General features: G+C 31.8%; 2 protein-coding genes across 2 annotated transcripts; one reads left to right on the forward strand and one right to left on the reverse strand.

Moving 5' to 3' along the window:
• Positions 1–2,278: 2,278 nt before the first annotated feature.
• Positions 2,279–5,321, reverse strand: LOC124942798. Its single transcript, XM_047483353.1, has 3 exons — positions 4,948–5,321; positions 3,802–4,877; positions 2,279–3,263 (listed from the first exon to the last, which is right to left on the reverse strand). Exons 1-3 carry the CDS (start codon positions 5,294–5,296, stop codon positions 3,195–3,197), a joined length of 1,494 nt encoding a protein of 497 aa, XP_047339309.1. The 5' UTR covers positions 5,297–5,321; the 3' UTR covers positions 2,279–3,194.
• Positions 5,322–5,608: 287 nt separating this feature from the next.
• Positions 5,609–12,245, forward strand: LOC124942797 (pentatricopeptide repeat-containing protein At1g30610, chloroplastic). Its single transcript, XM_047483352.1, has 9 exons — positions 5,609–6,655; positions 6,813–7,004; positions 7,598–7,679; positions 7,779–7,970; positions 9,046–9,159; positions 9,493–9,583; positions 9,665–9,822; positions 10,566–10,997; positions 11,859–12,245. Exons 1-9 carry the CDS (start codon positions 5,658–5,660, stop codon positions 12,195–12,197), a joined length of 2,598 nt encoding a protein of 865 aa, XP_047339308.1. The 5' UTR covers positions 5,609–5,657; the 3' UTR covers positions 12,198–12,245.
• Positions 12,246–13,714: the final 1,469 nt, after the last annotated feature.

Raw genomic sequence — 13,714 nt, forward strand, 5'->3', positions numbered from 1 at the left:
CAAAATTACTTAGAATTTATTTGACAATCTTAAAATTAAAATTAAAATTCAATCATTTATAACTAAAATAAAATTAAAGTGATTTTGTGATTTTTATTTATTTTAGAATCGAATGTTAAACAAAATCATTTAACACTATGAAGATCTCCGTGCGATTCACACGGATAAAAACCGTGTTCATCAAATTTGGTATTGAATTTAAAATATAAATGTTATTAGCTTACTTGATTAAAGAGTTGTACTTATTTTTGTTAGGTTGCGAGTTCAAAACATACCTATAACACTTTTAATTTTATTTTTAACCGTTTTAAGTTTATGGGCGGATCAACCCAAAATCCGACCTAAATATCCATTTACTCTTAATTATATATATATTCAAATTAACCACAGCTCTCGACCCGATAATCCGGACATTTTTAAAATTAAGCATCATTATATATAATAGATACATGTTAGAATTAAAATTTGAATGTGAATTTCAATTCATGTCGTCTAGATACATTAACCCTTTTTGGTTCTACCCTACCTCCATGTTCATTTTTCCAATATAACCCCACCTCTATTCAATCTTCCCACAATATCCCCATTTCCCTCAACTTATTAAAATATTAATTTTATAATATTATATATATATATTTAAAATTAAAATCTCTAAATTAAATAATTAAAAATAAAATAAAATATATATATATATAATTAAAATTAAACATTCTACATCAAACAAGTTACATAGTTATTCCATATAATGAATAAAGGGAAGACAGTTATTCCATATAATGAATAAAGGGAGTCTTCGAAGTCATTCCTATACAATACAGAACCAAAAGTGGGTATTGAAAAGATGGTAACAAACAAAATGTGGATTTATGTAGAGGTTTTTGCTCTTGTAAAAAATGGAAACGATATCATTTTCTTTTTCACATATTTTGGCAGGTTATTTGACATGCAATCTAGATTGGAAGCAATATATTGAATCATGTCACAATTTATCAACGCTCGGTAAAATGTGGAAGTTCGAGTTTAACTCAATTCCTAATCAAGTATATTGGACATTTCCACTAGCAAATAATTAGGAGACATACGGTGTTTGCATTGCTGATGAAAACATGAGAATAAAAAAAAAAGTGGTGAGAGAGGTCAAAGCTTGCATCGTATTCAAATTGTAATGGATAATCCTAGTAAAGACACATTTCGGGATGCCCTAATAATGGTCATCATTAGTATTTAATGTCTACTTATTTATTTTATGAGAAGTGGAAAAAAATTTGGGAGAATGAATGAAGAGGTAATGACATGTCATCATATCACTGGTTGAAAAAAGAATAAAGAGTGAGAAAAAGAGATAAAATTTGTTAATTTTTCAGTAAATCATATGACAAGTCATTTTCTCTTAAATTCTCTCTCCTAAATTTTCTTCTTAATCATTTCTCTTATTTTATTTTTTATTAAATGTATTTTTTTAATGTTTATATATTATATTTTATATTAATATTTGTATAATATATTTTATTTTAATGTATAATATTTAAGTTAATTTTTATTATTTAATTTAGATTATTTAATTTTAATTATGTAAATATATATATATATATATAATATTTAATTTTAATTATTTAGTTTAAAAATTTTAATTTTAATTATATATATGTAATATATTATAAAATGAATATTTTAATAAGTTAAATAGGGAAAATAGAATAGTGTGGGAAGATGGAATAAAAGTAGGGTAAATTAAGAAAATGAACATGAAAGTGGGGGGTAAAACCGGAAAAGTTCCTAAATACATCCTTCAGACAGTTTTTAAAGATTTTGTACAAAATACATTTTTTTTCTTAATTTTAGAAAGTTAAGCATCACTCTTCAATCATGATATCTTAAAACGTTCTTAGTAAAAAATTAAACATGAACATTTGATCTCTTAATCAAAACTCTTACACTTAACTACCCTAATGAGTTGATCAATACAAATATTGTTCATATTTCATACAAATTTCCTTTTAATCTATGGAATCACAATCTTCTTACAAAAAAAATATTCACAATTCACAAAACTACATTGGTATAGCTTTAACTAATGCTCAGGCACCTTGAATCGAATTTGGATAACTGGTAAACTATGAGTTGGAAAAGTATTTGGACAAACAGACAATTTATTTTGTTTGTGTTAACATGTGGATCAGTACATGGTAAATTTCAAACATCTAGATTTGATGTAGTGATCTTTATAAATTGGATCGTGGTGTTCTAGTTATTTTGAATGTTTGTATTCTTGCAAATATGTATAACAAAATAGTGAAATACAAGAAAAGAAAAATACCGTCTTAGGTATTGATAACCTATATAATCAAACAAGATACAAAATGTTATCAGAGTCCACCAGATGAAGGAACAATGTGCCATGGGGAGCCACCTATGGAATCCTGCGAAAACAAAGATCACTTTCTAACTTAAGTAATAAAATCATGAACAATGGGCATTTAACAAATTCTACAGTATGTACTATACCATAAAGATTGAAAAATGTAAGGAAACCATTGAAAGAACACACAAGAACAATGTAGTTGGTTGGTGGAGGAGGATCATTGGATGCTTTGTTTCATATAGTCAAATATGTAGATACCAAAACAAAAACAAAAAATCTTCTTCCATCATAGTTTGATCACCCAATTTGTGATAGTATTGTTGATTTCCATTCTTGTAATCCTGGAATGACGACGAATTAATGAATATATGCAAATCTAAATCAATCTGCGGATGAGATACTCAGACAAAATATTAAAGGAGCTTTCAATGAAATTTATCGACATTTTTTTATCCAAACCCAACTTCAGCTCCGGAAAGTGTTTCCAAATGGATACTTCTCTTCTCCAATTAAAACATGGTTTCTTTTTCAAAGCAGAAAAATCAAATTTTGGTATGCAGAGGCTGATAATATAGAAAGAGTTGGTTATGTGCACCTTCAGGCTTCAAATGTAGCGATTGGTTAATGTGGGTGGCAAAGCTTTCAGCAGGCAAACAGAATACAGCTCTTCAAGTTTTGATAGTTTCCATAACTCTGAATGCAAAAACCAAAAAATTAGGATCATTATCAAGAAATATCTACTCACTTCAGGGATAAACAATTATAATCTTCTAGGACTGAATTTTAAATAAATTGAACCTGTCATACCATAAATTCCTTAAGCGGCGTCTTTTCACCTGGCAACAACCCTCTTCAGCCATGTAGAAAGACAAAAACTTGACAAATGTTCTGGCAAATCCAACTGTACAAAGTGAATGGTGTTTTAAAAGGATCAAATATAGAAGAAGAATGAATTCATTTAACCTAGAAAGTATATTTTAAAAACTTAAGCAAATGGATCAAATAGCTTTCGTCATTCCAACAACTACTTTAAAGCATATTCATCAAATTTTAACTATAAAGATCCCATTTGAAAACTGACATTTTTTTTAAAGAAAATCTTACTTGCATCTCAAATCCCAATGAGAAATCGTCAAATTTGTAATTCGGGTAGGTCAAAACATGTAGTTAGAATGATATCACAACTTCATTTGGCAAATGGAGGTGTAGTTGGATCATATCTCGAATTTTAGACACATATATTTAAATTGAATCTTAGTTGGATGACAATCGAAATTAAAATAACAAAATAAAATCAGATACCAAAAAGGCTCAATGTTAGTAGAAACAAACATTACTTACCCTATCACAGGTTCCTTGGGTGGATTGAGGTTTAGCAAATATTTTGTTTTGACATCTAAGGAGTATATTGAAAGTAAGGATAGATAAGTAAAACTTACACTCGTCCACGATGAGGCATACCCATCAGTCGAAAGCATCCAACTGCCAGTACTAACTTGCACGCCTTGGCTGCTACCCGAAAATTCTAAGTCTAGTAAAATATCATCCGCATCGAAGGTCCTTCTTCGTCGCTTCCTATGTTTATCTTTTTTCTTGTGTTTGAATCTAGATGAACCCTTTTCATCCAAATCAGACTCCCAGTCTTCAGACTTCAACAATGAGTATCTGTTATTACGAAAACTTATCCCATTTTCATTAAACAGTGATTCCCACGATTCTGGAGTCTGACACTCTTCTGACAATCTGTAATAAAGAGCCCAAGCCTGTAGTCCCAACCATTTCACAGGTTTCTCATCTTTGGCAAATGGATTGGAAGGTCTTGAGGATGTGCAAACCTGGGAGACAAGATCTCCAATTTTCATTTTCTCTTCTCGGTTTTCTTCTTCATTGATAAGCCTCAGAAGCTGTCGTTTCTCACTGATAACAGCGTTTAAGAGGAATATCTGGTCCATAGAGGTTGTGTCGCTCCATTTTGTAAGGATAATCTCAAGCCAATATGATGGATTAGTAAAATCAACCGGTTCTGTTCTTGTCTTGAGGAGTTTGCTTAGTGACTCGAGAAAATGTTGGAGATCGTTCTCGTCAAGAGCAATAAGAAGGTGCCGACACAACGATGAGAATGGCTGCTCAATTAGAAACTCGTTGACCACTTTCCATGCTTCTTTAGAGTCCTTGTTAATCAATTTAACAAAGAAGTCTACGAAGAATTCTCTATCGATTGACAAAATCTCTCCGTCTTTTAGTGACTCTGCAAACTCGTCCGAGGACCAAAATTCTGGTACGTATTCGATAAAATTTTCTATTGTTTTCTCTACATCCAAATCCAAAAAGTAATGAGGTTTTGTGGCAACCATTGCAGGAGATTGGCCATGTTTACCTTTCCATTCAAGCTCCTCCCAACAGATATCCCTGTTCACAAATGCAAACTGTGATAATGCTTTAGCACCCTTTTTGTGATCTGAATCTCCATTACCAGAAAAACTAGAGAACCACTGCAAGATCCGTCTCCGGTTCCCTGCATTTTCAAGTTCTCAGTCAGAATTACATAAATTGAAGAGGGAATTTGCGCTCTTAGGACAACAGACCTTTGAAGAAGTTTTCCAGCAGGTGACTTTTATTCGATAGAACATGCCCAGCTGTTCTAGGTTGCTTTTCAAAGATCAATTGAAATATTTGAGTTGCAAGTGTTCGTTTTTCTCTCTTCGACTTCAATATCTTCACAAAAAGTTCGCATTGATGGCGCGGAGAGATGGAATTTATACCAGCGATGCTGTTACACAACCATAGACGAAGCTCTGATCGACCTCCAGCTTCCACAAGCAAAGACCAAATCGAGGATTCCAATTTCTCTAGTAGAGCTATCCGCTGCTTAACTTGTTCATCATCCTCATGATCGTTCATATCAGATTTCGAAAGGTACAATTTTAGAACCATTTTGCTCTGAGAAATAGAGAATCATATTAGAAAACAGCATTTGAAGACTAATAAGAACAGTGGATGAACAAACCTGATATATTACACTTTAGCTTCTACCCAGAGAAGGATTATTCGATTAAACCCTATAGAGAAATTGGAAATCGAAAGAGATGAGAGAAAGAAAAAAACCCTCCTTTTTTAAGGAACCCACTACCCAGATACAATCTTGAATGTTAACAGTCCAATTCGATTCAACAACGTAAAATTTGGGGCTAAAAATGATTTCTTTCATTTTTTTAATTTATTTTTTTATTTTATTTTTATGGGTTCCCCTTCACTCTCTAGCTATCTCAGTATAGCAGTGGCGCATGGGCAAGAGATGGCGAAAACTGAAATGGGTTTCTCCATTCACCGAGGAAATGACACCATAATCACCAACAATTTCTCGATTTCCTCTTTTTCATTTGGGTTTTCAATTTCTCAAAGACCCGTCTTTCTAGTTGCTTTGACGGCAAAGAAGTTAAAAGATAACCATCTTTTAGGCCTTAGGACGTCCCGCACCTCGCCAGTTCGATGTATGGTGAAGTCAGAGTCAGCAGACCGGTCTATTGACGCCGGAGTTATTGAGAAAGAGTTCGAATTCACTCCATCTTTCGGTGAGTATTTGAAGATTTTGGAATCTACTAAAACTACTGATAAACAACAACAGACGAAGGAAACATCCAGTTTAAAAAGAATCAAGTCGAAAATTGAGGTGAAAAGGAAAGAAATTGTTTCTTCCAATAATTTACCCTCTGTTAGAGAAGGTCGAAGCTATAGATTAGACGAAGAATCACGCGAAGGCTTTGGTGGTGAAAGTCGAGAGAGAGTAAATACAGAAAGGAGAGACAAGAATCGAACTGGGTTTGGAGATAGGGGTATTTCCTTGACTAGGAATGAAGCTCAGGTCAGAGATAAGAAGCATTTGAAGTTAGGATCTATGGTGGAGCCTGAGCATTCTTCAGCTAAATTCAGTTCAAGAGGAAACGACAATGACAGAGGGAAGATGGGTTTGGATAAAAAGATTATGAAGCCCACTGATAAACAGATTACTTCTATCCAAAGAATGGAGAGAAACGCTGAACAAACCAATAAGAGCAGTCAAAGGCATCCCAAATTTGATAATGATTTTGATTTAGTCGAAACTGATACTAGTAGAAAGACATGGAAAGGAAAAGTGAATCCTGGTAGGAGTGACTTGCATAAACAAGATAGGTATGAGGAACCTGAAACGGGTAGAGTTGCCTTCAAGTTTCTTGAGGAGAACGATGATATTTTAGGCAAGGGTCGAATGCCTCGAGCAGAAACAGAGGATAGAGTAGCTAAGCTAGCTAATTGGTGAGTAAACACAGTGTTGATTATCTTTAGAAAGTATAATTTGTTGGAATTTCAAATAACTCAAATGCCTTTACTTAATCTTTGTCATGTTATTACCTGATATTTCATGAACTTGTATTCAAATGGATTAATTGTTTGATCCTTCTCATTTGAACAGTTTGAATGGCGCTGATATTGATATGCCGGAGTGGATGTTCTCTAAGATGATGCGAAGTGCAAAAATTAGATACACAGATTACTCTATAGTGAGAGTTATTCAACTCTTGGGAAGGTTGGGGAATTGGAGACGGGTTTTGCAGCTTATGGAATGGCTTCAATTGTGTGATCGTTTTAAATCCCACAAAATGAGGTAGTTGATTTATTCTTTCATTTTGAATCTAATCCATCTTTATACTTTTTGTGATGTGGAGACTTGTTTGTTTCTATTCATTAGTACATTAGGCTTTCACTCCCCCTCAAAGTTGTCCTTTTGCAATGATTATGAATCAAAGCTCTGATTAGTTGATTAGCCTCATTTGGAAACACCTATTGTTAATGTTTTTGTATCTGGATCTGTTTCCAGTTACATAAACATTTGGTAACTAACTTGAAGCATAATATTAGGTTAAAACCCAAGTCGATTATAGACTTTGTTACATGGATTAGAGGGAGGGAATATAGATATGGTATATCCCTAGAATCATGATATTAATAATATATTTTATAGTATAATATAATTATGGTTGAATTAGGGATTATTATAAGTGATTGAACTTGATTGCAATACTCTTATCTTGTGGTATCCTTGAAATAGATGATTTGTAAGTTAAACCGATGCATCTCTTTGAGTTTTTGCTATCTTAAAATATTTTCAATCTAGGGGAGCTAGCTAGCTTTTGCACAAAAATATGATCTCATTAAATAAACTAAGACAATTTTGTAACCAAAATTTCCACCTTGAAGGCACATTTATACAACTGCACTTAATGTGTTGGGAAAAGCGAGACGACCTGTGGAAGCATTCAACATGTTCAATGCAATGCAGGTAACTTGGGATCATATTCCTTAATTGCACATCCAAATATAAATTGCTGCATCATTTTCTAACTCTTGTGCTGATCATCTGGATTTTCCTTTTCTCCAGCAACAAATGTCCACATATCCTGACCGTGTAGCTTATAACTCTATAGCCGTTACTCTTGGACAAGCAGGACACATAAAAGAACTATTTGAGGTAGTTGACTGCATGCGGTCTTGGCCCAAAAAGAAGCTTAATACTGGGATTCTCGAGAAGTGGGATCCTCGTCTAGAACCAGATTTTGTTGTCTATAATGCAGTAAGTATTAACATGTAGATTATTCTCACAGATATAATTTTGCAGAGAATTCGTAATGTTTGACCTAACGTACTGGTTGATCCTTTATTGGTCAAATCAGATTACAACTTATTCTTTCTCTAGAAGTACAGGTCAATTTATACATGAAATGGATAGTGTTTCAATCTGAATTAATCAAAGAGGCAACAATGCAAAACCATTTCATAGCTTAAGATCTGAGGAATGTCTCTTGATGAAATTCTGAAATAATGGCCTCAATTTTCTTGCAAAAAGATTCCATTGATCAAGTTCATCCTCATCTAAACATCTGCGTCATTGACATCACATTCCTTAGAATTTCAACAAATGGATAGGCCAAGGATAAATATCAATCTGCTCCCGCTCGCAGGAACTTGTAATATAGGTCCAATTGCCCCTTGAACTTCTAACTGGATCAAATCACCCTATGAACTTTTGAAATTGGATGAAATCAACAATAAAATTAAGATAGTAGTGAGAGTTTTCATCCAAATTTCCAATTGTTAAATAACTATTATGGCATTTGTCATCAGGGCTTTTCCTAATCTGTCACTTAATGTAACAAGGGACATTGTTTTGATATTTGGTTAGATTCATTATGAAGTGCATTCAAACTCGAGTAATAGACAAATTAGTTCAGTTTTCTCTCTTTGTGTGTAACTTTCAGCTCTTTGATATCAACTAAGGCCCACTTTTCTTAGTAAAAGTGCTGCCATTTTGAAAAAGAATTCATCACTATGTTAATGTCTTGATTTGTTCCAATCTTAAAGGTGTGTGACTGAATCCCATTTTACATGTCATGGGGGCATTTTGACCATTTCTGTAAGTCCTAAAACTAATATTTTGAGATTTTCAGTTACTCTTCTCAAGTGTTACCATTTGAATTGACTCATCTTTGATCTTGGCTTGTAATAAGTAAATATTTGGTCTTGAAGGACATGGTTGTGCTGAGATTTTAGTTCAAGTTGAGAATTGAGATTAAGGGCATATCTATAGATATGTCTAGTTGCATTAGATTTTTCCTGACAAAATATTTCCATTTTCAACTGTAATGAAGGTACTAAATGCTTGTGTGCAACGGAAACAATGGGAGGGTGCATTTTGGGTATTGCAACAATTTAAGGAAAAAGGAGAAAGACCTACAGGCACAACATATGGACTTGTTATGGAGGTGATATTCTCCTTTATGCCTGAGCAATTATACTTTATACTACTATTATTGATGGAAAATGAGAAATTTTCAATTCTATATTTTTGTATAATAAATATTATTTGGTCGTTTTTATTTGTTTTTCAGTTCAATTGACATTTTTTTATTAGACTTCTAGAATATTTCTAGTAATTGATTTGAATTTCAATATTATATACACAGCATTTCCCTAATTATTTCTTTTGCTTAGTTAGTTATGCTCTTGCCTTGAAGAAATAAACTTGTTGTACATTATGTTAGTCGGTATTAGTTGTGAGTTAGTGACACTAAATGAAGTAAATGATTTTTTATCAGGTAATGTATGCGTGTGGCAAATACAACTTGGTTCATGACTTTTTTAGAAAAGTGCTGAAATCTGGCAGACCAAATGCTTTGGGTTATAATGGTAACTAATGAACTATTTTCCTCATGACCTACTTTTGCATTCCCTAGTTCATGTTAGTGACATTTTACTTTATGTTATCAGTTTTAGTGAAAACATTTTCGAAGGAAGGTAAAATTGACGAGGCTGTATCAGCCATGGAAGAAATGGAAAGCCGGGGAGTTATTGGTTCAGCTGCTCTTTACTACGATTTTGCCCGTTGCCTATGTAGTGCAGGAAGGGTTGAAGAGGCATTGGTTCAAGTATGCTTTCTCTTTGTCTTTAGTCTCTTTACATTGGCAGTCTATTTTCTCCTATGGTTTATGTGCTGAAATGCAGCATTTGGTTTAAGGTTTAGAATACAAAATTTTGTTGGCTGATTTTGGCCAATTTATGTAGTGAACAGAATAACCAATCTTATTAAGGAGTTTGGTTGTTTATGCTGATTGTGTTTTTGCACTTTTTAGGAGCTAATACTAAGACTTGAAAAGGAAATTTCAAATTCCATTTGTGACCTAACATGATTATGTAGGATAGATAGAATTTGGATAGTACACCATCTTACAAATGATTGTACATTCAATTTGAGTAATTTCTTATCTTTCGTGGACTATAGGGTTTCTTTCGGAAACCCATCCTAGGTAGCTAAGTGGTAAGAGGCTTGGATTAAGGGGTTTATTACCCTAAGTTCTCAAATTCGAAACACCAGATGAATTGGGAGGTCATGACAGTGGTTGTTGTGCTAACCTTCTCCAGGGATTAGTGAAAAACAAATTGAAGGATTGTCATTCAACAATATTCTATGACTCCTTTTGTTGTAAAACTTGATTTTATAACTTTATATTGTCTTTTCATGCATTTTAAGGTATTGAATTTAGCAAGCGTGATGTTTTATTGATAATTATGAGCTATTACATAACAGAATGTCATTTTCGTTTGTAGATTAGTTACACCATCTGTTTTATGTTGAGGGGCAAAGTTGTCATTATTATTTTTCACCCAACAGGTTGACAAGATATGCAAGGTTGCTACAAAGCCTCTAGTGGTGACTTACACTGGATTAATGCAGGCTTGTATAGAGGCTGGACATGTACAAAACGGTTCATACATATTTGAACATATGAGCAAGTTCTGCTCCCCTAATTTAGTGACTTATAACATAATGTTAAAAGCACACTTGGATCATGGGATGTATGAAGAAGCAAAAGAACTGCTCGAGAAAATGTTGGGAAATGCTGTTTCTATTAGAAATAGAGCGGATCAAAGGCAAAATGTTATACCGGATATCTACAGTTTCAATATCATGTTAGACGCATGTGTTGCAGATGGCCAATGGGATGATTTCGAATATATTTATGACCAAATGTTCCATTATGGGAACTATTTCAATCCAAAACGACATCTTAAGATGATAATGGCTGCTCGCCAAGCTGGCAAGGTAAGTACCTTCTTTCGTTCTTTCTTTTCCTTTGCATTTATTTTATATTTGCTCCATTGCAATCCCTATTTTAGGTTTTGGTTTGATCTTTTTCTTTTTTCCAAAAGATAAATCTTGTTTGATGACAAAAATGGTATGTTTGGGTAAAATGACATTCTGTGATGTAAATATTTAAATATTTTGAATGGTATAAAGAATAAAGTAAATGTATTTTAGTTGATCATTTAAATAATTTGATGATATTGGCTTTTGTTTTCGAGAAAAAACATATTTCCTTAAATTCTTTTTCATTTGTTTTCATGTTAAAAATCAATGTTGGGATATGGAAGTAAAAGATATTCAATGAGCCTATTTGGAAACTGGTATTTCAAGTTAAATCGCAATCATAATCACCATCAAATTGGAAAATCATTAAAGTTAAATTTGGATATACAGAAATTATTTTTTACTTTATTTGATATACAAAGATTATTTCTTAGATCATGATTCATATTATACTGTGGTTTTTACCTTTTTGATGCTGATATCTTCTATTGTCACTGTTTTTGGTAATCCTAACAAATATTGATTTTTTCGGATAATGATTGATGCAAAATAATAAATAAATAAATAAAAGCTCATTGCTTTCTGATTCTCAAAGGATAAGTCTTGAACTTTATGCTGTTTACCTTTTGCTCTTGATACATGTAAACCATGGAAGATTCAGAAGTTCAAAGGATAACTAGTTTGTATTTGAAAAATGACAAGAAATCAATGTTCTTGAAAACTTCAAATTTTGGTGTCACCAAGATCTTCACAATAACCTAAATGTTTTCCTTTAGATTAACTTTTAGTATTTCTTCTTATGTGCATAATTTTCAGGACAAGCCTTTGGAAATGACGTGGCATCAGTTGGTCCAATCAGGTCGCATTCCTCCACCTGTTCTTGCCAATGAAATGTTTTGCTTGAGACTGGAACAAGGTGATTGTGTTGCTGCACTCTCTTCTATTTCCAGTTATTATTCGAGCGAATTGTCTTTGTTTTCCCGCAAATCTTGGACAAGCTTCTTTGACGAAAATGCTCATCGATTACAAAAAAGCACGATTGTTGATCTATTACGGGAAAGTAGAATACTTATAGGTGGTGGCCACGACGACACTAGACACTTGGCTCTTGAAAATCTTATTGCATCTTGTAAAGAATTTTTGAACATGCAATAGTTTATCAATCAAATATTTGGTATCTATTGTTAATTATATTTGAGCTCATTTTCTTTTTCAAATAATCTAAGTTTAAATAACTTAAAATATGATCAATCTTGATCAACACATGGATTAGAATAAGTCCTACTCAAGTATCAAAAAAGACTTTCAAGGATTTTGACACTTGTCCTAACTTTAGTTTGTTGGGACCAGTTTGGTTCATTAAATTAAGGTTCATCCATTATAGAAAATAATAAATATTCATATCTTATTGTAATGTCTTTTTCATTTTTTTTTCTTTTGGCCCAATTTATTCTTTATTTCCCCACGGGTGGTGCTAGTGAGTGTCTTTATCAACCCACATTTGTAATTATTCAGAAATTATTTGAATTAAAGTTGATTTTCTATGTGTGTGTTATTTTATACTATAAAAATAATATTTTTTGTTTTTTTTTATTTAAAAATCATTCATTTTTTAATTATATAGAATGCAATAGTACTACAAATAAAATAATAATAGCGTGCTGGCTAACTTTAATCTCATTTTTTTTTATCTTAACCACCAAGATATTTAAGAAAAATGATTTTTTTCTATTAGATTAAATATTTTGATTCTCTTTTATTAAAAATGAGATTATGATTGTCGGGCATACATTAATTTTTCAGATAATAAATCTTAGTTTTCAATAAAAAAAAATTATGTTTATTCCTGATTTGCAAAGGATTTATTTATTTATTTTGTATTTTTGTATGAGTCGATCTAAGATACCAAAGATTATAAGTATAATTATCACTGAAAAATTAAAATCCGTGCTGTGGTGACGTGCTAGCCTCCTCAATTACGAAAAAAAATATATTTTGTTTGATTTTTGCATTTATTGTGTAACAAACAATAAAATAGCTTGAAAAATAAATTAAAGTTAATGGTTGGTACCAAATTTCACATGCTTCCAAATGGTTGTTGAAGGATGGCTACTTGATACCATTGATTCATGGATATTTCACCAATAAAGAGAAACACATGATACAAAATCTTTTTAGAAAAAAAAAAAGTTATAATTAAAATGGTCATTTATATAAACATTTATTATAAACAAACCGTTTTGAATGGGAACGGGTGGATGATGACAAATAAAATTTGTGAATTAATTTAAAAAAAATTATATATATATATATATATATATATATATATATAATTTAAAAATTAATATTTTGTCACTTATCCATCATTTTTTTTAAATTGACAGAATAAACAGTGTAATTTTATTTTCATTACATATGTAAAATATGATTTAATTAAATAAGACTTTTTAAATTTAAAATTAAATAATAGAAAAAAGTGTTTTTTTATAATTTTTTAAATCAATTTACTGAATTTTTTTTAATAAACTTTTCTAACAAATATATTTGTTTTGATTTTTGACCAAATTAAAAAACTTGTAACAAATAAGCCATCATGAACTTGGCCGATGTTAGAAAAGTTTTATTAGGATATCGTTAACAATACTTCTTGTTTTATTGTATATTTTCCTTGA

This window comes from Impatiens glandulifera, chromosome 6 (genome assembly GCF_907164915.1).
Source record: "Impatiens glandulifera chromosome 6, dImpGla2.1, whole genome shotgun sequence".
NCBI lineage: Eukaryota > Viridiplantae > Streptophyta > Magnoliopsida > Ericales > Balsaminaceae > Impatiens > Impatiens glandulifera.

Bases quoted from the DNA above. Each gene is read 5' to 3' on its own strand.
- LOC124942798 (XM_047483353.1), bottom strand. From the start codon at position 5,296: ATGGTTCTAAAATTGTACCTTTCGAAATCTGATATGAACGATCATGAG. The intron at 4,878-4,947 runs GTCTGTTGTCCT...TTGAAAATGCAG, and splicing joins GCTGGAAAACTTCTTCAAAG to GGAACCGGAGACGGATCTTG. The intron at 3,264-3,801 runs GTAAGTTTTACT...CACTTTGTACAG, and splicing joins ATGCCTCATCGTGGACGAGT to TTGGATTTGCCAGAACATTT.
- LOC124942797 (XM_047483352.1), top strand. From the start codon at position 5,658: ATGGCGAAAACTGAAATGGGTTTCTCCATTCACCGAGGAAATGACACC. The intron at 7,680-7,778 runs GTAACTTGGGAT...CCTTTTCTCCAG, and splicing joins ACATGTTCAATGCAATGCAG to CAACAAATGTCCACATATCC. The intron at 9,160-9,492 runs GTGATATTCTCC...ATTTTTTATCAG, and splicing joins CATATGGACTTGTTATGGAG to GTAATGTATGCGTGTGGCAA.